The following is a 27,719-nucleotide window of genomic DNA, read 5'->3' as shown; positions in this document are numbered from 1 at the left end:
AGTTTGCTTCTTTGCCAGGCTTTCTTCTTGCTGCAGTTTTCTCTCCTTGAGGAATCAAACAGTTGGATCCTTCTTACTTTCTTGAGCTAGTTAGGGGCATGTTTGTTCATTAGGTTAAACTAATTGTTCCTTGACAGCCCACTCTTGATAATGCCACTTTCGTAACTCTTTCATAATGAGAGCAGTGTGTTGTGAGGAAGCCTGCAATAAGAAAGGATAATTAAAATGGCTTATTTAACTCTATCATCTGCCTACTGGAAGCTGTATGATGCTCTTTGCTCAGAGTCTTTCATTAAAAAGTATCCAGCTGCCCTTCTTTCTCTCACAGCTTTTGCCTTTTAGGGAGGTTGTCAGATCTCCTGCCTCTTCTGCTTCTTGCCATGAGTAAAAGCACTGCAGCTTTTCAACTGCTATCCTTAAAAATAAAATCAAGATTTTTGTGGTTATTGGTTCTTTGTTGTTTTCACAACAAAGCTGTGAAAGTTGGTCCACTGCAATTTAACTCATTCCCCTTTCTTTTTCTCAGTTTCTCAATTTCTCAGTTTCTCAGACAGACCAGTTGTGGTCTGTCTTCACAGTGTTGTTAAAGAGCACGTAACCAGATATCTCATTTCATCGTTTCCCTTTTCTCTTGTTCTTTCCATTCATTCTCTTGTCCTCATGCTCACTTTCTTCTTTGTCTACCTCACCTTTGTATTTTCATCCTTGGTGTTTGGCCAGTTGCCCCTGCTACCACAGGTGTGTGATCTAAGTGTGTTTATTTGGTGTCAGCCTGACCCCTGCGGTGCTGCTGCTGCTCTTCTCCATGTAGTGAGATATAAATCTTTAACGCATGCTTGGAGAGAGAGGAGATACCTGAGCCATCTTTATTTTTAGACTGCTGTAAAATATCCTACTCTTCTTTTGCCAGTTTACTTAATGATAAACATTTGGTAATGCATTTTTAATATCCTTAATTATTTAAAGTATCTAATATTATCTTTCTGATTAACTGAAAGATAAATGATACCTTTTTTTGGATAGATTGCATTAACTATTGAACATCACAGTCAGGGCTTTCATCAGGTAGATGCTACAGTACCAACAAATCAGGCATTCCTACATGGTAGGTTATATTATAGTACCTGAATGATGTTCTCCTCAGACCTTTTTGTTTCCCTAGTCAAGGTCAATAAATGAGGTAACCTTACCCAACACTGAAAAACCTAGGTATCAGCTTGCATAGATAAGAGGGCATTTTCATGGAACAAAGCAAGAGAGGCAACTGACTGGTAGAGTGCCAAGCAAAGTTGGAGCAATTCACCTTCCTTGGAAGGCTCTGTACATGTGCAATAGCACTTGTCTCTGTCAGCACTGAGCAACAGAGAGGGGAAATGGAAAAGCATAAACTTCCCTCTGACACACAAGGAGGACCTGACAATAGGAACAATAGTTATAAAAGATTTTCACAGAGCTGACAGTTGAAAACCACCAGCAAACAAAATGAAAGATGGTGATCTGCTTTGTGTTTGTGTGTGTGGCTCTGTCTTACTGACCACCAGAGTCACTGGGAGTACTGCTGTGCCTCCTGGGAGGTCAGCCCCAGCTTTTTACAGTGGATTTTTCAACAAAACTCAGAGTAGAATACCCTTTTCTGTAAGGAGGCTTTCAAGGTGGTTTTCTCCCAAACTTGAAGTGCCACAAGGCCAAAGTCAATGGTGATCTCCACTTGCAGCTCCTGGCTGACAGCAGGCTGAGCTGATCAACAAATGAGACTTTTAACTCCCAGCTCCTGGTGGCTGCTTCAGCTGCTTCTCTTGTTTCTGTGGTAACAGCATTTGGATCAGCAAAAACAAGGTAGAATGAACATTTTAAAGCTCACTGGTTTTAATGCCTTGCCTAGTTTTTTATCAGGCCAGTTTCTATGGAAATGACTCTAGCAAATCAGTGCTCCTGTTAATTTTAAGTGCTGGTTCCCTTCTTGTTTTTGGCGGTGATATTGTTTTTGACCTTGAATGCCAATGTAAATCAGTATTGAATACATAAAAGCAACACAAGGGGAGGTATGACATGTTCCATTTTAATACTTGATTTAATTTGACCTTTATTTGCATGAAAATAGGAAGGGAAAGACAGCCAGGGGTCAGGAGCTGAGAATTAAAGGTCTCACCAGTTTCATCTGTGGGCTGCCAACAGACAGTTTTAAGTGCAAAACCCAAAAAACCACCTACTGCCTTCCAAAGTGTCTGGATGGAGAAATAAGATAGACATTGATTAAGACACCAGAGAAAATATTTGAGCAGATTTCTCCACAGTTTTTATTCTGGTTTCCAGAATGCAAAGCTGCTGACTTTTCTTGGCCCGAGGAAGGAAGCTCTCTTCTAGCAAAAATGGAGAGATGCTTCTCTCTGTGACTGCTGGATGTAGCTAGGTCTGATCTGTGTTTCTTCCAGACCAGATAGTGCCACCTGTGCTGAACAGCAGTGTACTGCTTTTCTGTCTAGGTCCTGGCCTCGATTTTTTTTCCAGTGATTACAATAAGATTATAGTAAGAATTCAGTAATAACCCATCTCACAGATATGTCCACATCTGCTTTTCTGAAGTTCTGGTGGACTGTAGCAAGTCTGTTTTCAATGGAAGCTCTTGCCTATCAGTAAAGCTTTCTTCTTTCTATAATCCCCATACTATAAAAAGAGATGGAGGGGATAGTTTTAATGGTTAATTAATTGTAACTCACAACAGAAGTGAAATTATAAGGCCTGAAAACTTCTCTAATGAGTTCCTGTTTCATTTATCATTTTAAATATGCAAGTGCATTGTACTGTTGGGAATTTTTTTTAACACTCATACTGTTTTCCTTTTTATACCTGCAGTTGTAATATTCCAGCATTGCTTTTGAGGAAGCATACAGCATTATTGAAATAAATCCTGTTATATAAGAGGTGGCCTAAATAATCCATATTGTGGCATTATTTTTGTAGTGCTGCAAGAAGTGGTTTCTGGGTTACTGCAGTTATCTTTGCTTCCTAATGATTGTGATCTGAATAAACCTGTCTGCCATGCAGAACAGATGTGATTATTTATTAACAGAAAGATGAATCAGGAAGAAGGTAGCATCTTGTAATTGCAGGCCTGACTTGGACCTGCTGTCCCACTGAAATAAGATTACTTTTAAGCACAGCACTTGTTGGGAATTTAAACTGGCAGCCTGTCTCTGATACAGACCTGAAGTTTCAGGGTGCCATCTGGCCTGGTTTCTTCCATCTTTCTCTTATTACGTAGCTACTTAAATAAATAAGCTGTGGCATCTGTCAATAGATTGATCCCTGCTTTTCAAGCAAGTTTGTGTTGACTGCTGCCAAATATTTTGCCTTTATTGTTCTAAAATTTTATTTTGCACTTTGTTGTCTGTCACAGGTTGTTGTTTTGTATAATGCTTCCCATAAAGGAACAGTCCCTTTATATTATTAAGGGGTATTTTTTCTTACTGTGTTTTGTCCTCTGTTTCTAATTATGCAGCAGTCTGTGTAGGCTTCTAATGGTGTTACAGCACAAAGAAACCTTTTGGTGCTCAAATTAAACAATCAGTTGTCAGAGAAGCATGATTAACTTCCAGACCCAGCCACTGCCTGTGACTCTGATGGTACAGGAGGGAAGTGCTGAAATGAGATGTAGCTGTTGCAAGCCTTGTGCTATAGAACATAAAACTATGGTTTAGTTTACATCGATTTCAACAATATGTGATAGGAGCAACCAAAATGACTTTTCTGTATTGCTTTATTCCAGCAGTCAGAAAGCTTTTTTGATACTTGGCATCTGTTACAGATATGAACTTGCAGTTGTGTGATTGTTGGACATTAGCACACAAAAAGCAAAGTCTCAGTGACTTAGTCTGCATGTTGACATTCAAGGAAGGTGAAGTATCCTTAAAATTTGATATCTCTCAGTAAAGACAGTAGTTTGCAAGTATTGTTTTCTGATTCATGCTAGCAAATTAGGATCACCCTCCAGAGTCTTTGAATAGAGTCATAAAATAGTGGAGTTTGGAGGAGACCTCTGGAGATCACTTGCTTCAAAGGATGGTCTGCTGGAACAGTTTGCTTAAAGCCCCCTCCAGTTGTTTGGTTTACAGATTTTCTTTTTATTTCTAATGAGCTTCTTTTCCTCCAAACTTGGAATTTCTTTACAACTACTGGTCTGAGACAAAGGAATAGAAAAAATAGAGGATGTTTTCAGTCTTGAGTGCAAGAAGACTTCTGATAGCAGCTTTGTTTTAGCAAGTCAAATTAATGTACCTCTGGTATGCCTACTGAAGAACTTTCTGGACAGGCAGATTTGGTTCTCATGCCTGTTGTCCTTCTTCTAAGTTGTTTTGTCATTGCCAGTGTTTTTACATTGTAAGAAAGCCTGTCCTGCTAAGCTGCCTGGGGAACATTGGTGATTTATGCCAAAATGTTTATTTTTGCAGTAGTCTATAATAACATGTGGTTAAAGTAGCTCCACTGACCAGCAGTTATTCATTAAAGTTAAGCACTCTGTCATATATCCCAACCTGAATCCAGGCCAGGACATTCAGCAGTTCTGAAGCTGTGGGCCAGATGCCAGCTGGGGGTTATGTCTGTGGAGCAGTCGTACTCATCTTCCAGACTTGCATGGAGTTAACAGTAACAGAGTAGCTAAGTACTTTGGCTTGCATGTCCTCAGTAGGAATGCAGTGTCACTTGGATATTAGGATGAAGTTGTCCCATGTACAGAATATGTGCTGTGTTCCCAGAAGTATGCCTGGGGTCTAGATAATTATCCACCTCTGTTGTAACTGCAGGCAGTGCAGTGTATTTGCTGCTTTCCTTAATTAGGAGAGACTTGTTTTCCTGAGTGATCTGTGGAAGCAGTGGGAATTTGACCCTGGTGGCATGCCAAGGCAGGAGAACATCTCCAGACCTTTGCTAGGTAGGAAGCTTTTGTAGAAAAGAAGGAGCTATGTTATCCATCCCTTATAAGGGAAACAGAGGGAAGTATATGGAAGGAAAAAAAAATCTCCATTTTTCTGGTCTATTTGCTGCAGGCTTCCAGGGTCAAACACAGATCTGAAATAATTTAAGTAACAGTAATTCCAGACACTAGAGAATCTTAAAAAAAATCCTCCATATAAAACTTATTGGTAGCCAAAGGAAAGGAAGTCTACTAAGTTCTTTTCTGAACTGATAGCCTAAAATAGGATATTGGATCATGAAGAGCATATGATATACTAGCATTCATTATAGATGTTAAGTTTTCTGCCAAGTGAGACTTGATTCTAATGCCATGCTGCTGCTGAGAGTGTTAGGACTACTCTTTATATTGCTGCTTGCAAAGATTTTTATTTTTTTTCTGAATGCATTTTGAATCCTGACTTTACCTCTGAACATTCAAACTCAATTTTTGTATTCTTGACTGTTCTTTGTGAAGGGCCTTGTACAACTATCACAAAAGTCAATATGCAACAGAGATGTGTAATGCTCCGACCCAGGTGAAGAGTCAGCCACCCATCCTAGAAAATGGAGCTGAGAATTGTAGTGGATCTGTGTACAGCACAGAAGCACCATGCCACAGTAAGAAGGGATTGATTGGATCAGGTCTGCTGGTCCTGTTTATAAGCAGTGATTTAGAAATTCTGCAGACTCCTTTCTCTAGAATGTGTGGGTTTTTTCAAGCAGTGCAGTCTGTTAATTTTGGCAAGCTGTTCAGATAGTAGAACTCTTTCTCATAAGGTGCCTCAGTAGGATTTCTTCAGAATTTCCAAAGACTGTATTTGTTCTTTCCTTTGAGATGTATTGTAGGACCAATGGAGAAAATGTGTTATTTTTATTTCTACCCCATCTTCTCCTAGATTTCTGATGCTATAGAACATCTTCAAGAAGCACTGCAATTGTGCAAAGATGACATGAATTCACTTCATCTGCTGGCCCTCCTCTTTTCAGCTCAGAAGCACTATCAGCATGCACTGGATGTCATCAACATGGCTGTTGTTGAATACCCAGAGAGCTTTAGGTAAGAGTTATTGCCTGATGCAGTAGATTCAGTCAGGAATGATCTGCTCACTAGCTCTGTTGCTCACAGTTGCACACAAAGAGCCTGTTAAATCAAGTGTGCTACTGGTGTGTCACTGTCCTCCTAGGTGTACTGTGAAGCTAAAACATGAGGCTCAAGTTATTACTTTGATTTTCTGTCTTTATGGTCTTTCTGTTTTTAAAACTAACCCCAGTACCTCTTTGCTTTCCAAGTACTTGACTTCCTGTACTCAAGGTGTTTTCTCCCACACATATCCCTGCATTTTTTCGTGTGTCACTTTACACATGGAGAAATGAGTGTGAGACTACTATAATTATATCTTTCTATAGCACAATATTTTTCTGTTTGATTAAAATTTCTGGTTAAAGAGAAACAAATTCTTCGTGTATTGACAAATTTTTTATATTCATGACACAATTTGCTGCAATAGCACAGCTGGGGAAAAAACAGACCATTTGAAAATCACAAGCTGTAATAATGTATAGCTGAAGGTATGGTTTGGCTGCCTAAGAGCAGGTTTGACCCTGCACAGACTTCTTGGAGCCAGAGGTTTCCACTGTTCTGTGTTTGACTCAGTCCTTCATCCATCCAAGGGGAATAAATTGAATTCCTTGCAATTTACTGCCATGACCTTTCAAAACAATGAATTTATCTGTTCTGTGGAAGAATTAAAGCTACTGCAGTATTTTTTGGTGATTGCTTACTGAGTTTCTCAGCCAGACTGCAGAAAATCTTGTTGCATAGCTGGAACATCAGCTTCCATTCAGAGTTGCCTGTATTTAGCTGATGTGTCAAACCCATGCAGCATTGCCTTTAGACAGCTTGCTTTCTCAGTTGACAGAAGAAGCAACCTCCAGAGGTGTAGTCCAGCTGCTGAGTAGGACATTGTCTAAACCAGAACAAAGAAAGATCACAAGTGAGACTGAGGCTGTCTAAATGTTAGCTTGAATGCTTTAGGATCTTATAGAGCTAAGGTGCTACATCAGTATTCAATGCCTTTCATTGAGCTCTGCATGTTGCCATTTAAAGTAGCTATGCTGCCTGTGTTTTTGAGGTACTTCCTGGATAGCTGTGAAGCTAAGACTGTCAGTGTGCATGTTTGAGAATTAAATGAAAATTAGTAATGGAAAAGATCTTAAAATGGTGTCAACATCTCTTCCGAGTGTGAACATGGGTATGATTAAAACAGAAAATGCTCCAGTGACTGCTAAATTGTGGTTTAAAAGCAAGAGGCACAGTAAAAAAAAGGATCACATACAGGCAAAGGTGAGGTGATACAGTCAGAGTTCATTGAGGACTGCAAACAATCAGAGATAGATAAGACAGAGGTACAAAATAAAGAAGAAACTGTTATGTGTAGAACAGAGTATTTGCCATGTCAGATCAACCAACTTGGCTCATCAAGTGCTGGTTCAGCATTTACTAATGATTTCTGTTTCAGGGGAGGGCAAACCAAAGAAAAGGTGGTATGCAAAGCAGCATGGAGGACTGCTGAGTAGATTCCTTTATGCTCTCTACTTTCTAGAAGGAAAGAATATTCCTTCCTATGCTTCTATTAGTGACAGTTTTCATGTGTGAAAGGACCTTGCAAAGAGTAGCAGAATAGGTTGTTTCTGGTAGATGCAACTGATACTGCATAATAATTGCCAAAAGTTCATGCTCACTCTTAGACACCAACTTGCTAGAGGGTGTGCTTTTGGAAGAGCCCTTCTTTGCTCCCTGCATGCATGGTACAGAGTTGGGGGCGAGACTCATTCAAAGGTACACAGGGATTCTGGAGCAGGGGCTGGCTTCTTGCCTCTGCTGCTGTGACTACCCTGTCTCAGTGTGGGTCTCTCTCTAAACCAGTCAGCAAAGAACTGATGAGTGAGGGAAAGGATAAGGAGTATCAGAGTTGCAAGATCAAAAAAAAAATTAAAAAAAATTTTAAAGCGTTTCTGAAGAAAAAGAAGAACAGGAATCTAATGGGGGGGAAAAAGAAGACTAAAAGACTAACAGTACTTCATGTAACTGTAATAGGCAAGTCCAACTGCATTATTTTAAACCTCTATTTAAAAGTGTTGATTATTTTTCCCAGTATACATTGATACATATCAGGCAACTGTGTAATGCAGTGCCTTGGGGCTCCCTTCCTAAAAAAAACTCTTTTCAGAAGCTGGCTATGAATTACATACAGTCAGATACCAACAAAATAGTATGAGAAGTCTGTAGGTTGGGCCTAAGCTAAGACCTTAATTTTTTATGTATTACTCTGTCTTTTGCTTAGGACATACACCTAGGTAATGCTTATGGGTTTTTCCATCTATGGAGCTCTTAATGCATCCTACAGACATCTCATACTGTTTTGTCGGTCTCTGACTCTATGTAATTAAAGATGAGTTTGTTCCTCCTTGTTTTATTTTCATATTACATTATTTCATTTTATATTTTAAAGAAGGAATCATTCAGGATGTCCCATACATGGTTAGTGATTGAAGAAATAGGAAAAAATACTCTGTATTGCTCAGCTACAGTACAGCATCCTTTGGCATAAGCTCCATAATCCTGACCTAAATGTGTCTAGAAGTGCCCTCTGTTGGAGTGTTTAAACCATCTACTTTGCTTTTCAGTGGTCAGTATGGTGCAGATGTAAAAGCACAATTAATTCAGAAAAATGAACATAGGAAGATCACTGCTACTTGAAAAGTGGCATATAGTAACAAATGCATAACATTAGACAGTAAATGCCTGAATTGAATGCTTGGACATACTGTCAAACAATGACAGAGGAAGACTGAATAGAGGAAGAATAAGAGCTAGCTGTGTTGGACATACAGCACAATGAAGTGAACCAGAAGAAACACACTTCCATGACATAACTACAAAAGATAGAAATAATAGCAACCTTTACATGGGAGGTATCACCTGAAAAATTAATGACTCCTGTGTAGGCAAACTGCACAGGATAAAACTCAGTGTTTTCACATCCTGTCAGCATTGGTACGCTTTTAAATTAAGATCAATGGAAGTACCAATAGTTGATTTTGGTATATATGTCAAAGCACTGTTTCCATCACATTTGAGAGAGAAGAATCCCTCCAGGACAGTAATGTTGATCGTAAGCCCTTACTAAGATGGATTCCTTTGTTTTTTCCAAGTTAAAGGCCAGCCTTTTGGACAGTGCTCTACCTGAGACTGGCTGTGATTACTCCCCTGGCTTGTCTTAGGATCTTTTACCTGAAAGAAAAAAAGTATTAGTGAGCACCCTCTTGCCCCATAAATGATCTTCTTAAAATAATGCATTGTTTATTTTGAAAGTATTTCCCTTTTTAAAGTCTGTAATCACATGCCAGAAAATGTTCCATGCAGAAGTCCTGCAGATCTGGCAATCTGCAGAACCCATCACAGAGCATGGCTGATAGTTCTTTATCTTCAGCTGGTAATATTCTCTCCTTCCCGTTTTGCTCATGTAAAATTTACTTTGTCTTCCTGACTTGCTTGGTCTTCCAGAGACTGTTTTTGCTCTCTGATTATCTTTTAGCTCTAATTGGTTAGCTCCCAGCACTGGAAAAAAAATTAAGATCTGTACCTAGCCTGAGGTTGGAAATAGGACATCAATTTTATGGATACTCTTGCTTTCTAATTGCTCCCAGACAGCTTATCAAAGCTGATTCTGTTGTTTGCCAGCTTGGGGTTTTTTTTGTCTCCTGGACAGCCCAGTAAGTTAGAACAATACGTTCTTCTGGTATAACATGGAACAACTTATAAATGCTGCTGAATGTGACAGTGAATATTTTATTTAATGATCACATCTTTATATTTGTAGCAGTTCTGCATCTGGCATAGAGTTGTCTCTCTCTGAATAACTGCTTGTATTTCTTCCTAAGCTATAAGTCACTGTTTTGCTTTCAGAGTATCAAGAGTAGTTTTATAGAGAAATAACAGAAAACCTTTTCAAAGCACAGCTATTCCATACATAAAGATGCAAAAAAGCAGGTGGGTTTGTGTTTCAGAGCAACGTGGCTGTCAAGCACAGCTGCTTTTGTGGATATTTGCTGTCACAAAAGTAATAACTGTAAATGTAGTGCAAAAAAGTTTCAGATGGCCAAGAAGTATTAAATGTATATCTTGGAGACCATCAATAAAAAAGGAAGTAAATTTCAGATGGGCAATTGTGCATCTTGGTGTTGTTTTAACAAAAAGCCCTTTTTGCTACAGCCAGCCCTCAAAATACAACCTCCTCTCCTAGATTAGAAGTGGGTTACAGACAGCAAATGTCCTTGACTTCACCACTAATTTCATTAAGAATCTGTGAAGTAATTGTCTGGCAAGATTTATTTGTCATTGTCTGGTGCAGACTTAGTGGAGGGAGGGGAGAGCTATTTTGGGGTATACAAGCAATGTCATTTACCTGGTGCTTTCACTCGGTACAAAAAACAAACAAAAAAACCCCAAAACCAAACCACCCACAAATGTAAAACTGCTCTCTCTCATGTATGATTAAACTGGCATTTCCACTTTGAATTTTCTTTCCATTACTTCTCAGTCTGTTTCTTGTATGTTGAAAATAAACAGCTCATGCTGTGTTTGAGCAATGTCATTATGGACACTAGTGGAAAACTACAGTATTGTTGGCAGCCATAAGGCAGAACTGCCCTCTTTTCCTATGATCTTTGTAGGGAATAAGGAGTCAGTTATCTCTCAGTGGATGATTGGCAAATGCTTTTGTTCTGCATAGTATATATTACAATTCTTGTGTCAAGATTGTTGTCTCTCCTTGCTCTTCCCAGCTCCCCCCAAGGTAGCACGATTGTGTATGCTGTAGTATGGTTTTACCACTTTACTTATGAAAGTGGTGGTGACCTCACTGAGCTTTAGAAAGATGGCTTTAGAGAATCTCATCAGCCTGTTTGTATGACTCCTGTTCATCATTAGGCAAGAGGCAAAGAAGCCTGGTACATCACATGAGCAAGCAGTGATAGGACAGGTTGTTAAAATTCTCAGAATATAGTTTTGTTTGCCTCAAAGGTGCATGGTCTGAGGATCTAAAGCTGGTATAAATTAAAATTTTGTCTGTAGCACCTATAGCAACTTTTGTAAATAGGATACTCAAAGCTTTTAAGGGTGGAGCTTTTGTCAGTTGACTTTTTGTACTGGTTTGTTCACATCTTGGCTGGTGAGAGTGACCCACAAATGTTTTTATCTTTGTATTGATGCCCCAGAAAATTATACAAAGTGACAAAAAAATAACTGGAAGTCTGCACTTGGGTCATATGACAGTACTGTGTTGAAAAATACAAAACATATATTAGGCTTCTGGGATTCACTTAAGCAAAAAAGTTGTGTTATGTGGAGTTAGAAGAGTTAAGCTATTTTTTTCTATAGCAGCCATGAGTACTTGCTTTTGTTGGTATGCTATGATCCCTTGTTGCAATAAAAGTAACCTAAAAAACCCTTGGTGATACATTGCAACAATCAGGGCTACACTCTGTGGAATTTATAATGGTATTGAATATTTGTATACTAAATACATGAAGGGGAAGCTTTAAAGACTAAGGGATTTTTTCCTTGTTCAAATTTATTTCCTTTTTTTTTTTTTTTTTTTTCCCTGGGTGATGAGGAAACGGAGTCATGGTATCCAAGACTGGATTCCCATTTTGGCAGGTTTAAACAGGTCCAGTCTGATCCAAGACAAAAATTCAGCAGCTGAGCATGATAGCCTCCTATCTGCCATTTAATGCAGCAGAAAGAAGGATCCCCCTAGCTAGCTCATGCCTGTTCATGCCAGGAATGGATTTGTGTTAGTGTACATATCAATTTGTCTTAAAGTTATATGGATGGATTTACTGGTACCTAGAGAGAATTCCATTCCCTCATAGCACAGGGTTCAGAATATGAATAAAAGAAGTTAAACAGAGCTTGATGAGGAAACCTACTGCACACTACATTTTTTTGTATGATATGAAAAGAGGAAGAAGCCACAATGTTTTTCAGCCTTGGTGACAATGGCTTGAGCCTTTCTGATGGATGAAAAATCAGCTTTGTTCCATAATTTTTTTTTTTCTACCACTCAAGTAAATAGCTACTGCCTCCACTCACTTCAGAACTTTATAGTGAGTAGTAGTGCTTATAGATGCTGGCTTTGGCATTGGAGAGTTACCTCTGCAAATGCACAGGCTTCACCTCAGAAATTTAGGAATAAATTCCAAAATGCGGGAATAGCATGGCTGATATGGGGTGCAATAGTTACCACTCACATTTGTCTGTACTTCAGAGCAACTTATTTTTGTAAAAGCTAAAGTTTGTAAGGGAATGCCAGTAACGCTGTGTTTGAGACTTCAAGATCAGATTTTGCAGATTTTTCTGTAGATTCCTGCTGTGTTGGGCTTGCTAGTTTGTTTTTGACATGAGATTTAAGGCTTAGTGACAACTGATAAGCCAGAGGAAAATGAAACCTGCAAGCCACACTGTCGTAGTAATAACTGGCTAAGTTACTTGTTGATCTTTGAAATTTGTGGTCCTTTGATGGATGAGGCCTTAATAAATTCTGATCATTCAGTACATTGGGTTTTTTTAAACAGCATAATGTTAATTCTGTATTCTTCTACATTTATCTTACACAATTGACTACCAGCATTTTCTCACATGCTTGGAGAAATGGTGCTTTTTGGTTTCTTTTGGCTCACTTCAGTGCATGGTGTGTATCTACCATATCAGTGAGTTAGTCCATTATACAGGGGGGCTGCATAGGGAGCCATCTTTTATTAGAAGCTTCAGGCATCAGTTTCTGCAGGGTAACATGTTTGGAACTTTCTTGAACTGAACTCCTTCAAGGCTCTCTTACATGGAAAAGGAGGAAGCAAACTGCCCTGCTTGGCTGCTTTTCATCCTGTACATCTAATGAAGGTGAAGGCTATGGAAAGTCTGCTGTCAAACATACAGATCTGATAATCTGGAATTGTTTCCTCAGGCTCTCAGATGCTGATTACCAGTGAAGTAGAGAAAGATATGTTGGATTTCTTCCTCTTATAATGTATTCCTGGGTTTTCTGAAACTTCTAAAAAGCCTCAAGTGCACGGATGACCAGAAGTCTCATTTTTGGATTGACAGTGTATTTATTGATCAACATCAGCTGATAATTACTGTTGGTTAATCATTTCTGCAAAACATGGGTCCTGAAATACAGAGAGGCATGGATTTTGGAACGTGCACTTGCAGCCCAGAAAGCCAGCCATATCCTGGGCTGCATCAAAAGCAGCATGATTCAGGAGGTTGAGGGAGGTGATTTCTCCCCCTCTAATCTGCTCTTGTGAGACCTCCAGTTGGAGTACTGTGTCCAGTTCTGGAGCCCCCAACACTGGAAGGACATGGAGCTGTTGAAGAGAGACCAAAGCAGGGCCAAGATGATCAGGGGGCTGGAGCACCTTCCTGTAGAAACAGGCTGAGAGAATTGGGGTTTTTCAGCCTGGAGAAGAGAAGGCTCTGGGGAGACCTTATAGCAGCCTTCCAGTATCTGAAGGGGGCCTACAGGAAAGCAAGGGAGGGACTTTTCAAGGGTGTGTAGCAACAAGACAAGGGGGAATGGCTTTAAACTGAAGGAGGGCAGCTTTATATTAGACATTAGGAAGAAATTAGTTTGTGTGAGGGTAGTGAGACTCAGGAACAGGTTGCCCAGGGAGGTTGTGGCTGCCCCTTCCCTGACAGTGTTCAAGGTCAGGTTGGATGGGGCTTTGAGCAGCCTGGTCTAGAGGAAAGTGTCCCTGCCCATGCAGGGGGTTTGGAACCAGATGATGTTTAAGGTCCCTTCCAACCCAAACTGCTTTATGATTCTTTTATTATGCCTAGTAAATTGCATTTCAGTGCAGTAAATGACTTTCCAAGAAGCTGCAGTTAAGTCAAGCCAAGTTGTCTTTCAGATGAATACAATGTTCTGATCACTCAAGAAAAAGTCCGAAAAATTGAAGGCAGTGGCCTCAACTCCTTACATCTCTATCAGCTGGAGAAATGTCAGAAGACTGATAAGTAGAACCTCAAATGAAGATCATAGAAGCAAGCAGTTGCACTGAAATTCATAGTGAAAAGACTCCTGGACATATTTTTTTTCCCTATAATCTACCCATTTGCATCTACTGTATGAGCACTTGCAATAATTTGATACTACTCTGTAATGTTTGTGTTTTCTCAGTGCCTTTCTGGTGTTGGTTATGTATGTAGCACAGCAGGGCTCTGACCCTAGATGAGACTATTACGTGCCACTGCAATCCATGTAATCAACAGGAGGGATGTCCAGTTGATCCTTCCACAAGATGAGTAAGGAAGCTGCCAGGAACTGTGCTGCTGAGTGGAGGAGGGAGCTACATCTCCTGCCCTATGCATTGCAGCAAACAGTATAGCATCTGATTTTTATTGGGCTAATACATTTCACTAATATTTAAGTGAAAAAAATAGCCAAGAAGGAGTGGCATAACTGAACAGGAAACAAAGGGATGTGATACAGGCATGAGGTTACCATTAGAGTCTTCTCCAGCCCTCTCCAGGCCATTGCAGTGGGAGTGCTTGGAGAGGCTGCTGTGAAGCCTTGCAAAATTGCACTTGAGGAGAGGAATGTGTGGCATCTCCTCTCACCCAGGTGCACAGCATGGGCTGTGTCCCTGCCAAATAAGGCTTCAGAACTGATAGACACAGCTGCTAGATTGTCCTCACCAGGAGCAAGGAGCAGCTGGTGGGTACAAGGAAGCACCAGTTACAAGGGGTATGTCCACACAGAGGGAACTGCTCCTGGCAGGGCACGTGGCTGGGCCAGCATCGGCCCAGCTCCTTGGGCTGCTGCTGACAGTCTCCAGGGAGATGTGGATCTGTGTGGGCAAGCTGCCCAGATGTTTGTACTCTGCACCCTTCAGTCTTGTGGGCCCTGTGGGCTGGACAGCAGCTCTTCAGCTGGGCACTGGCCAGCCTGAATATGTCAAGCTGCAGTGACTTCCAGCAGGGTGGGCAAAGCATTGGTAGTAAACAGCAGTAGGTAGCAGACAGAAGACTTTGAGAGTAGAAAAGGTCAGAGATTTTCCTGGCCTGCACAAACCAAGTGCCTGCTGATGCACAGAGCGGTCCCCAGGGCTTAGATGTCCCACCTGCCAGGTTAAGACAAAACAAGCAGTAAAATGCACCTCAGGAAACCACTGGTGAGCAGTATGGGGCCAGTGTTCATTTGGAGTGGTTCATGTCACTGCCAGCCAGCTGAGCTGATCTCACTTGGGGGATTTTTATAACACCTGGAACTGCTGTAGTCTGTGCTTTTCCTACACCTCCAGAAGAAATGGCTTCTGAGGAGAGGAGCACAGAGACTTCCTCTGCCTCTCTGAGCCACCTCTATAGCTCTGATGCATAGAAAGACTTGTTCAGAGCTGTGCATGATAGTATTGGGAGCTTATTACTTTGGAGGAACTTTTTTGTACCCATGGTGCTTGTGTGAATTCAGGCTTTTTCTCCAATTGCATATATGAGTCAGGATACATATGCTGAGCTATGTTTTGATGAAAAATGTTCTTCTGAAACTAAACTGCAGGGTATGTCTTCTTGTTTATTGCTCCTCTGTTAAAGCATATGGAAATGCTTGGAGTCTCCTTTGTTGCCAGGAGTAGAAACAATGTCACATCTTAATCAAGAGGCTGCACCTTGTGAATTCGGAAATGCCACCTGGAAAGGGTTTAATTCTCAAGTTAATTTAAAAATAAAAGAATAATAAAAAAAATAAAGTCTTTGAAGCCTTCACACCAGATGATTTTCAGATACAATAGGGACTGAAGTGCACTCTATCAGTGCTCTGGGATTGTGTTGCTTCTTTCTCAGTGGCAACCAGCAATTGCCTGCTGCTTCCCTGGCCAAATGTCAAGGAATTGCTTAGCAGAGGCATAGTCCTGTGCAAAATGTCTGTGAGGAAGAGGAAAAGACATCCTGTAGGGTAATGATGTCTGTCTGTGTGTGTGGTGTGCACTATCTGTGGTTTTGCAGGACGGGAAAACATGCATCTGAAAGCTTCTGGTCCTTGGTGTTATTTTACTTCTCCCTGTGCTGCCCCAGGCTCTGTGTATTTCTGAGTTTTTGTCCCACATAGCTAAGAGTAGTTTTGAGCTAAGCCCCATTACATTCTTACAATTTTATAAAAATAAAAACTTGCAGAAGCAGACCACATCTAAGTCAAACCTTTCTTGTTTTAAAAAAAGTTTGACTGATACATATAGAAAGGAAGAGAGCCAAGCAAGCCTGAATTAAGGCTGACCCTCTCAGTTAAATTTTTTGGGTGTGTAGAATGTTAAGCTTCTGCAATGTTAGTTTATTGTTTAAAGCCTATGATGATGATGTGAATGACAGTATTTAAATAAGCTGCTTCAGAGGTATTTTATTCTGCTCATTAGCTGTGATAGTAGCATTGGAAAGCATGTAGAAAATTCTAGTACAGATTTTTGGTGTTACAGAGGTCAAAGTGGTCTTAAAAGAATGAAGTTCATCAGATGCCTTACCAGCTCAGAATATACCTAATCCTTGAAATAGGTTTTTTTTCATTGGCAGTACATCAAGTATGTAGACTGCTCATTTTTCTGCCTAGATCAAACTTCTCATGCAAAATCTGTATTTTAGATATAGTGATAGCCACTTCTGATCACATCTAATTGGCCCCTGCTCTTGCAAGAGCTGGTCTTTCATTTTACCATGTATAGCAATATGCACCCTGAATCTGAGAATTCTGGATGAATGCAGTATCATAGCTGAGCAATAATTTATTTCTACTCTTAACACAGTATAAGCATCAGTAAAGCTACAGTGCCATGAGAAGCTAGAAGCAGCATTCACAAATGTATTCCAGCAGGGCCTCGTTGTTTGCCTGCATAGACTGGGGCACTGGTCTGGGATTAGCTGCAAAATGTTGGAGAGACAGAAATTATGGTTTTAAGTGTCACTGCAAGCACTGTTATTACAGAGAAAAACTGATGGAGCAATTCTGTATCCAAACAGCACCTTAAGGAAATCATGTTTCTTGCAGGGTAGGGCAGATCTGCTCTTCAGCACTTCTGAGGCTGTAATAAGCTGTAAGGCAAGTAATTGCAAATAATGTCACAGCTAAGGAAAAAAAAAAAAAAAAGTGTTGCTCTATCATTAAGGACAAAGCCACATACAGGTTCTCACAAATTAATTAATAAATTCAAAATGCTTCCTCTGATGTGTGAACTCCAAAATTAACACCACTGATTTCTGCACACTAAGAATAGTACAGAGTGTCAGCACTGAGAGAAGGAACAGAAAGGAAATACACCCTTTGAGTCTTCTTTAGTGCTTAAATTGCTTAAGGCTTAAGCTGTGTAGCATAAATGGCTACATCTGCCATTTCAGAAGTTAACTAAATAGCACTCTATCAGCACCTTAGTAGAAAAATTCCCAGTCATTGGCTTGGCCCTGACTCCAGCGATGCTTACTGCAGGAAAACCAGAGTACAAGGGGATAAATGTTCTGATCTTGGCACTTGTGAGTGCTTAGCTTCACTTGTGAACAGGTTATGTTTGGCCTTTTAAGAAAAATGTCGATGTCTAGATTTCAAGCTGAACAGAAGCAGAGCCACATTGTTTCACCTTCCCCAAGCTGGGGAAAAAATACAGCTGAGAATGGTGCAAATAGCCTGAATCAGACTGTCACGTAGTACTGGAGTGTCCCCATCAGCTGACTGCCTTAAAAAGTGAGGTTCTGGCATCAACCTGTTTTCACTGGGACCTCATAAGCCACTTTTCTAAGATTATGCATAATAACAGTTTGTCTGGCTGAAAATATCCCCCAGAAGAACAAGGGGAAAAAAATGTATGAAACCAGAATACATTAAAGGCTAAAGGAAGAGAGGATATTTATTTTTTCTTGAAAATGTTAAACTTTATCAAACCAAGCTGATAAAAGTATAATAAAAAGTCACAATGATGCAGCATATGTGTTTTCTACCTGGTGCTCTTCTAACTGGCCACACACAGATTTTTTCCCCATCAAATTCAGCAGCCTCTCAGCAAGTTTTGTTAATAAACTTGGTTGCCAATTTCTCTTGTACACCACAGTCAATGCTTAAAGTGTAACTGTCCAGGGAGGAAGCTGCTGTTCATCTTGCTCAGTGCACAGTCCAGTCCATCTGAATTCCTTCACATTTTTAGTGTATGTTGTGAAAATGTTGATGATATTTTCAGTGGTTAAATAGTACCATTAAACTCTTGCTCAAGAGCATGTCCTAATGAATGTGAAAGCATTTAGAGTTTGGGCTTGGAGCAGAATTTGTATGCAGGACTGTGCAGAGAGCTGTGCAGTAGTTTCTGAAGTTTAAGGCTGCAGTTGTGTTGAGGTTTTATATAACAAATACCTCATGCCTTAGTCAGGGCCACTTGTAGTGAGAGTAACTATAGTAACAAAACAAAGTTTCCAGCTTGCGAAGGAGTATTTCCAATGAGCAGGACATCAGTCTCTGATCCAGCCCCTGAAATATGGTTATTTATCAGTTTTGGGTGAAATGCTATTTTAATAGCTGCTACTGTTTTCAAGGCTACTTAGAAATTTAAATTTGTTTGCTTTTGGTATGGGCTGGGTTTGGGGTTTTTTTGCCTAGAACCTATGGAGGGACTTGCTCCCTTTGCCTTCAAATGGAAATGTTCTAATTATATTCCTTCTTTTTTAACTTGTTTTCCTAAAGAAATGGGGATTATGCCTTTGGGCTTTTTATACCTTGAGCACTTTTGAAAATACTGGCTGATTTAAAACAAGTTTTGACAGCGTGTTAGAAGTCCTGGAGGTAATTAAGTTTCTGCAAATTTCCCAAAAGCAGCTGTCCGAGGGGAGGCTGGAGGGGGCAGGCAGAGCTGAGCTGAGCTGTGCTGTGCCAGGGTTGGCAGCCGCAAGCAGGATGGTGAGGACATGTGCAGAGGGAATGACACACGGGGACATGGCAGCAGCACTGTCATGAGGACTCCCAGAGGGGTCAGGGAGAAGGTCTGGCAGGAGGGAACAGAGACAGATTGCACTGGGGGGGGCAGGGGCAGAGGATGCAAATCTGTAGGAGGTTATATACCACTTGGGAAGGGACAGTTTGTGGCTTTTAAATGAAGAGTATATAAATACATACCATTTGCTTCTCTGTCTTACATGCTTATTTGCTTGTGTAACAAGTCATAGCAGAAAGAGTTAGGAAAGGTAATGAGGGATGCTGCAAGTGGTAATCAGCACGGCTTAACCAAATCTCCACAAGTTGGAGGTGCAGTAAAAGGCTGGGGTCCTGGCATGGCCTGCAGGAATTGGCCTCCCTTGGAAACCAGGGATTTACACTTGTTTTAGGGCTTCACAGAAATTCCAACCTAAAGGTGACAGCCTGAATAATAGCAGCAGAAAGAATTATTATTCCATTATGAAAAAGGTGTTGTAAAGCTTCAGTGGAAAGCTTTTCTGTCGCCAAACTGATGTTTAATGAGGAGCTGGAAGACATTTTTAAAAGGAAGCATGGCAATTGCTGAAGTAAGCAAAAAGCCCAGTACTGAGGGACTGGCTCTGTCCTCCCACAGCTGTGACTGCATTTGGACAGTCTACATGCAAGTTTCCTTATCGTGGCTTCATAAACCCCAAAAGCATTAGTTTTTAAAGAGATCCCTGACCCTCTTTTCTATTGTCTGTGAATAATTGTCTTTTCTAAAATTCAGTAATTTTCTGTTCAAATGGATGAGATATAAAATCACATGATGAGCCTCCAATAAAACTAGATGCACAACTGTACTGGAGTAGATTCTCCCATTTAATACATTTGCCTTTTCCAAGCAGCAGCTTCTCACTCCTACTAATTCTTTAGCCATTTGATTTCACAGTATTTGGAGCACCAGGTAAGGAAGTGGAGGTGTGGAAAATAGAAAGGAAAACAGAGTGAGAGAAAGCCAAGATCTGTTCTTCGGACTTGAGGAAAAGTAGAAAGTCCTTTTGCGTAGTGTTATGCTGCTGTTCCTAAAAATCAGAAAATCTAGTAATTCACCTCTTCTGCATAGTAAGATGCTGTTTGTACATCAGTGTACAGGAAGCTAAAAGTTGTTATTTTGCAGAAGTATGTTTCTCAGGTGGTGTATAGCTGCAGCTAACCATTCCGGCCCCAGCATCCTTGCAGTGATATTCTGTCTGAAATTCCCAGCATCCCTGTGATGCATGAAACATTTTGTAATCACTTTGTACACCAGTGAAATGCAGCTGTGTCTGGGGAAGAGGTGAACAGTTCTTCAACAGGGAGTAACAACAGCATTTATCAAATTTTAGGCTGGGAAGTTAGGAAGTATTATCTGCCTACTTGAACCTGGCAAGATGGTTGTGGAGAGGCAGAATGTAGAGACTACAGCTGGGGTTTTACCATATCATAGGACCAACACCCATGTTGGTGTAAAAATGTGACTTTGGCTCCTTAATATCTTCAGTTAATTAAAACTTGGAGTCTACATATAATTTAAAATGAATTAATGATCCTAGCAAGGCATGGGATGGGACATCTTAAAGACACAAATAAAAGCAATTTAGTTTAATGTGTTAAAGAAAGGTGGCCAGATATAACTGAATTTCTCTCTTCGTGTGATGGTTGGAAAGGTATTTTTTTTACTCTCCCTAAATCAGCTACAGCACTAAATCCTGTAATAGATATGTTCTAAAATTAGTAGAACTGTCTGGGTTTTCCATCTTTGCTGCACAGTTCTGGGTAATGAAAAACTCAACTTTTGCCTTTCATTCTGTTTAATAAATTAATAATTGGATAAGTTAATGTAGACAGTATGTTTCAGGCTTCATTCTCTATCAAATCAGTGTCATTATCCCAAGAGCATTTAACTCTGTGCTGACATGTAGCAGCTCTAAGAATACAATAATTTCTGCGTGTTCCTGCATAACCATGCTTGTGATTTGTGGTCCACAAATTAATGGTTGTGGATTGGACAGGTTCATCCCTTGACTTCGCTAGAACAAAATTCCCAAAACTGTAAATCACAATTCCCTGTAGGGTGGTAGTATTGTTCAAAAATCAGCTGTATTGCTGCTTCCAATACAGCAGCCAGCATAGCTCAGTTACGTGGATACAGAAGCCTGAGATGCAGCTGTAATCCCTGCTGCTAAGGTTGTCCCTTCCTTCTTCTCTTCTTCTGGCAGTCCATCATGCTCATAAAGAGTAGTAGCTTTGGGACCAGACTGTGATCTAAAACTTAAGAAAAATGGTCTGAGGACCCAAGAGGAGACACCAACTTAGAGCAGTCAAAGTATTTTTCTCCCTCGTGTAATTTAGGTCTGCTTCCTGAGCAGCAATAATAAACCACAGAATGACTCATTTGACAAGGTAAGTTGCAGTTTAACTTTTATTTATGGCAGCAAAAGAAATATTTATCACACAGATGTGTCATGAGGCACAGCCCAGGGGAGAGGAGAGGCAGGGATGAGTCCCAGTGACCTGGCTGTGCTTGCTCAACCACACAGGGAGCCCTGCAGTTCCACAGTTCAGGCAAGGAGGTCTGAGCCTCTCCTGCCTGCTGCTGCAGATCCTGCCCACACTGAAGCATGATAGTCTTAAGTGGGGATGGAGGGGTTCACTGTACTTCAGAGCTGTACCAAGCCATGCCCGGCTACCCCATCCGTGTGATTAGGGGGTTTAGCAAGTGGGAACACACAGCTTCCATGGAATGGTTTAATCCATTAGCTGGGATAGTCTTTGCTGGGTGAACTCCCACAGAAATGTATTAGAGAGCAAGCTAAGTAGATGATGTGTTCTACAACAAAAGTAGTGTCTAGATAATTGCTTTTGCAGACTTGCTATATGCACTACAGTTGTTGTGAAGTTGCTTTGCAAAGATGATGGGTTTGTACTTGAGGCTTCAGTTGTCCATTGGTTGTAATCCAGAATATAAATGCCAGGTTTTGTATCCATTGCAAACAGCAAACTGCTCAGAAAAGATATCACTCTGAAATACTGAGATGGTTACTGGAGAAGATTTCATCAGATAAAGCACTTTACATTATTATTTAGAGTCTTCAGTGGAGAAATTAAACTGTGAGTAACTAGAATGACACTAGAAATTCTGCATTGAGACTGACTGAATGTCAGGTATAACCTGAAAAATAATTTTATACCTGCAGAGACTTCACAGATAGAGCTGTGATTTTGGCATAGATTGGGAAGAGAAGGGGATTGGGGAAAAAATAAATGGAAAAGCCTGTATCTATATAAAACCTGCCAAACATGGCTACTGTAGAACCTCATTATAAATAAGGAAAAAAGTGCAAGAAAAAATCACCCTGGGGAAAAGAAGTCAGTCATGCCATAAGCAGTCACAAATCTGATGCATTAAGGAATCTGTCAGCTTCCAGTGGAGCTCATGTTTTTCCAAATTAATTCATTCTCTGTCTCATTCATGCTAGAAGTGCAGTGCAGCTCACATGTCATGCTTTCCTAACTTCTCTAGGGCCTCCAGGAAAAAATGCCCAAGAAGTTTATTGACCACTGTCCCAAATACTCTGTACAGGAACAGACCTCGAGGGTATAATTTGCAGTACTCTTTAGTTGCCATGTTGGATTTTATCCATTGGATAGAATAATTGGTGTAATCTGATGCAGGATTTCCTTGAGGAGTGTAGCAAACACTTTAGCTATACTGAATAAGCATATATTTGTCCTGGAATTACACAAATGGAATATTCATATGGCTCTTTGGGTGGGGTAGTACTAAGCTGTGTCAGCCACTAACTTTCCCTTCTCTTACAAGGTCATTTTGTTGGGTAGCCACAAAGAGCAGCTCATGGCTAAGTCAAAACCACGGGTCGTGTGGGTGAAAGCTTTAATTCACTGCTGTAGTTTTGAGGAGCCAGCTTATGTAGTCACCATCCCTACCCACCCTCCCTAGCTTTTTTTTCTCCAAAGACCCTTTTATGTAGTAGATGAACCTGATACTTTCACATGCTCTTGCCCTTCCCTCAGGGTTCTAGTTTTGGCTTAATTCAGGCCTTTGGCTTTGCAAATGCCTGCAAAGAGCTCTCATCACCATTCAGCTTGGTATGTGTACATACTGTGGCTTTCATAGCCACTCTCCCCATTTCTCTGCTGCTTGGAGTCATCTTGTGCTGAAGCCTGATGAACTGGATAATTATTTGAAAAAGGATTACAGCTCTGAATCTTTTCCACTAAGGCTGAAGGAGGCTATTACTTCATCTTATATTAAGTGGCACATAGTAATATTAAACACCTTCTGGATTTCTAATGAATTAAATCAAGTCTGTTCAAGATGAAAGAACACTTGATTTTTATCCGTATGTTTCACCGGTTTTTAAGCCACTCTCTTTATGACAGGATTTAGTTTATGCCATGTATCTACAGTTGAGGAAAATAAAAATGTTAGCTCTTCCATGGATGTATCTTGACGCTAGGAATCTGATTCAAAAATGTCAAATTTCAGGTACACTCTATTTTTGAACCATGCTTCTTCTGGATGTCATTCCCTGAGGGAATTAATTATGGTAGGATATATCCCATAGATAATGACAGGCTGTTAAGCCTTCCGGAGGGAAGACTTACCCATCAGGTCAGCAGAGAGTGCTTTCAGTTGGCTTGGAGTAAGGAGTTTTGCACAGTAATTTTGGATATCCTTTCAGCAAGGTTCTTCAGGAAAGGTGTGGACGTAGTAATGCAAATACAAAGCCTTTAATGTGGTTGGAACTGAAAGAAACACTATGTGTACATAACCTGGAGGGCTGTGTAGCAGCCCCTGCAATGTTGCACATGCCATGCATCATATGTAGGTATAGCTCAGGCCACTGGCCCAGGTTGCCCAGAGAAGTTGTGGCTGCCTCCTCCCTGGCAGTGAGGGTTTGAGCAGGAGGTGTCCCTGCCCATAGTGGGCAGTTTGGAACCAGGTGATCTTTAAGGTCACTTCCAACCCAAAGCATTCTATGTTTCTGTGATGATCTGTGTTTTGGTTATACTGGTTTAGAAAGGAAAGGAAATAGAAATCATATTGTGCACTCCGAATTGAAACTGTCTTGCACAGTGGCCTTTTAAGAGGGGAAGTAGAGACGTACATCAACACAAAATGTTTTTCATGCCTAATGGTATAACACAGGACTGTTACAATATTCTTATACTTTCAGCTTGACATCTGTTCCTCCCCTTCAGACTTATTTCGAGGAAAAACTGGTACATGTTGCTAACTTATCAGAAAGCAGAGATTATAAATACACACTTCTGATTTATCCTACTGTGCTCTGATCTCTTATTCTGCAGAGAGCTCTACACTGACTTAACAGGATACGTGAAACAGAATAAACACAGGGATTTCATTGTGTCCTGTCAGCAGGAGAGGATGTGAAGGATGTGAAGGAGTTCAGTCCAGCTGCTTTCTGTCCCCCTCCTTGGTGGAGATGTAGAGGTGGGGTCAGCAGCCCTCCAGAATTGGCAGCCCCTCAGAGGCCAGGCTTTTCCACATAGGGAGTTTCTTCCTTTCTGCAAAGGAGAAAGGAAAATACAAAGCTTTTCCCTTTGAAAGGCTGGAGCTTGCTATTTGTCATTGCTTCTGTTCATTTCTTCTTTTTGGTTTGGTTTTTTTGGTGAGTCACTGGGAATGTTTCAAGTGACTTTTTTTAATTTGCAGGCTAGAGTTCTGCCAATGAATGCTTTAGTTAAAGGGATAAAGTAGGAAGTCAGCTGGTACAAGATGATCAATCTGTAATGACCTTGCACTCCATTTCCGTGTTTATCTGGTGTATGTTCATTTTCAGTGAGTCGAAGACTTCCCTGAACTTTTCTGACTTGAAGCTTGAGTGCCAGAAACCCAGCCAGTTTAAAAAGATGATAATCCTTTCATTTCAGTTGGACAGAGCTGATTCCCTTCAGCTGACTGCCTGGCCCTGACTGTTTAGTTCCTTTTACCTGTGTGGTTGCAGCTGTTAGCTCAAAGTTTTGTAACAGAGCTCAGTTTTATAAAGCACGGTGGCATTAAAAATATGTAAAGGTCAGTGGTTGCTAAGTAACAGACTTTCAAAAAAACAAAAAACAAAACGCCTTCCAGTAATCTGTGGTTGAAGAATCAAAAAGTAAATTGAAAACCACTAATCCTGTCACCTGCACAGTACGGTATGAATGAGATTGGACTCTTTTTCAACAGTCAAGCCTGTTTCATTCTATCCAGCATTTAAATTGTATTTGCAGTTTTACACTGAGGTGGGTTTTCGGGCCATTACTGAGAGGCCACATACTTCTGGTTTTGAACATTTAAAATGTATTAACTATATATGTTTTCCCAAAGGATCTTCTTTAATCAGACATGCAGTGCTTGGAATCTGTAATATTGTGTCATCTTTTCTTAGCACATCTGGAAGTGCTGTCATATTGAGGTGTAATAGATATGGCAGGAAAAAAAATCCATTAATCTGATTCTAGGATCAATCTGCCATGGATTATCTTTATTTTCATGTTTATTTAACTATTCAGCTATTTCTCACATTTTTCTTGAAGTTTTTATTTTTTCTTGGCAGTTCCAATTGAAGCTTGTTAGCAGTCTCTTAGCCTGTCAGAAATGCCTGAGTTTTCTTTGTTGCTTATGAGCAGTGACTCAGCTTATTTGTACAGCCTAAGGTACACCTGTTGGAGTCATGCATACAACAGTGAAGCCATCACTTCCAGAAATTCGTAAGAAATAAAGCTTCACCTTTAAAATACAGCCTTGCAAGATCCTGAAATAGGTGAAATAAGTGTTCCCAGAACTGGGCACAGCTCTCTGCTAGGAAAACCTTGTGCTGAAGTAGTTATCAAATATTCAAGCTGTGGAACTGGCAGAATCCTTCGGTTGATGCATATAGTTCAGAAATTTTTAGGGAGAAAATCAAAGAAATTGTTTTATGTTAACAATTTAGGTATTTGTGCTAAGGAAACAAAGGATATTTAGGTTAAACTTAAATGGTTATGTGGCTGCACACAAACTTTAACTCAGAGAGGAGTTTCTTTACGTATATTGAAGAAGCTGGATTTATTTAAAAATACAGTTGCACTGTGTTTCCAGTGTATATTTAAATCATGGTGGCCTCTTTTCAATATGACTAGAAACTGAGCTGCTCACTGTGTACATTCCAAATCTGATTTTTGTCTCAGAATAATGGTTCAGGAGAGCTATCAGTTCAGCTCTGTGGGAGCCCATACGGAGTGGGAGGGTAACATGGCAAAAAGTGCTGTCATTGCTACAAGTCCTGACCCTGCAATTAGGTTTGTACAGGATAAAGGAACTTCTTTAGAAAGAACTTCAGTGCATCTCTAAAACACGGCCTGTGGTGAACCCAACACTATCATGAGTACAGTTTTTTCCATCTGGCTTTTGTAAGTCAGTGTCAGGCCAAATGGTAAGTGCAGGTTTTGCACAACTTCTTTGTGTCCTTGAAGGACTGAGTGAATTAAATGGCAGGGGGCTTGAACTCCATGATCTCCAGAGGTCCCTTCCAAGCCCTGCCATTCTGTGACTCTGTGGAACTGCAGCAGCATGATCTTCAGCACATCTCACTGTGGAAGTGCAGCCCCTGGTCTGTGTGCTGATTGCTAAGGCTGCACTAAAGGTCACGCTCTGTGTCTTTCTGCTGCTGTTACTACTCTGTGTTCAGCTGGCGCTGGTGCTAACATAGACTGCAATTACATCATGGTTTTGCTTTGCAGACTTGGACAAATATGATTCCAGCTGGTAGCAGAATATTGATTTCTTTCTCTAGGATTTTCTTTGGGGAAGCTGGTGAAGTTTTCTACCTACTTACCACAACACGGGCTTTTTTCTAGGTTATGTAGGGTTTTTTCTGAAATGAAGGAGCTTTTGCCTCTCTTCACTTCTGTCACTTCTTTCACCTTTAAGCATATCTTTCCCCATCTTTTTCAGGCTGGCATAGAAACCTACTCCTTTGTATCCTACTAAACAACTACTTTTACAGAAAGCAATGAGCTGTCATAACGATATGGTAGATTGTACCAGCCAGAATGAAAGTTGAAACACGCCCCACCACGCTTTAGAAGCAGTGTCCTGTAGTTAAATTCATTGGTGTTTGGCAGATTGATTTCCATCTTCCTCACATCTCCTGAGACAGTCAGACTGTGAGCTCTGTGTCTTGGCAGACTCTGTCCCTTCTTGTATTACTCACGTTTATGCTTTGCCCTCTGCAAAGTTAAGCACTTAGGAGGGACTCTCATACTCTTTCTCCACACTAAGAACTGTATCTGTGAGGGTTCTTAAGCACACACTTAGTTTTTAGGAGAGGAACAATTAACTTTCTGTTGACTTCAGCAGGTCTACTCACGTGCTTAAAAGATGAAGACCTTTTATAAGTGCTTTGCTGGAGTATTGCCAAAGTGGCATAACTTACATTGCCCAAAATAAAATGAAAAAGTGGGGTCTGTTTAACAACACTGGGTAGTGCATTTTGAAAAAGAAGAGCTTATTTTACACTAAGCCTATTGTTTTTAGAGCAAAGACAAGTTTTGTGTGGTTCTAATTTACGAATACAGTGGGGGTGGGATGCAGTTTCAGACTGCTGGCTCCACATATTGGTAACACACAAGATTTCATAAATGTGTCAAGTTGGGTGGAAACGTTTTATTAATCCTGTGGGGGGGATCTGCTTTACTTTATTTTGTTGCATAATTTATGCAGCCATAATATGAGTATGC

The 27,719-nt window shown here is 40.5% G+C and overlaps 1 protein-coding gene across 6 annotated transcripts in view; it reads left to right on the top strand.

The window, feature by feature from the left end:
- The window catches only part of TTC7A (tetratricopeptide repeat domain 7A), a 167,624-nt gene that overhangs the window by 74,657 nt on the left and 65,248 nt on the right, over positions 1-27,719 (top strand). For 3 of the 6 annotated variants that reach the window (XM_071739414.1, XM_071739413.1, XM_071739417.1), the window contains 2 exons: positions 5,850-6,010; positions 7,473-7,526. The exons of 1 other annotated variant lie outside the window; for it this stretch is intronic. In XM_071739414.1, the coding sequence (XP_071595515.1) occupies positions 5,850-6,010; positions 7,473-7,526 (215 nt within the window). The remainder of the gene's footprint in view (positions 1-5,849; positions 6,011-7,472; positions 7,527-27,719) is intronic. 2 more of the 6 variants (XM_071739415.1, XM_071739418.1) reach the window with 1 other exon arrangement.

This window comes from Heliangelus exortis, chromosome 3, assembly GCF_036169615.1.
Source record: "Heliangelus exortis chromosome 3, bHelExo1.hap1, whole genome shotgun sequence".
NCBI classification, from domain to species: Eukaryota; Metazoa; Chordata; class Aves; order Apodiformes; family Trochilidae; genus Heliangelus; species Heliangelus exortis.
The sequence above is the reverse complement of the archived record's forward strand: the minus strand, read 5'-3'. Positions and strand labels throughout refer to the sequence as shown.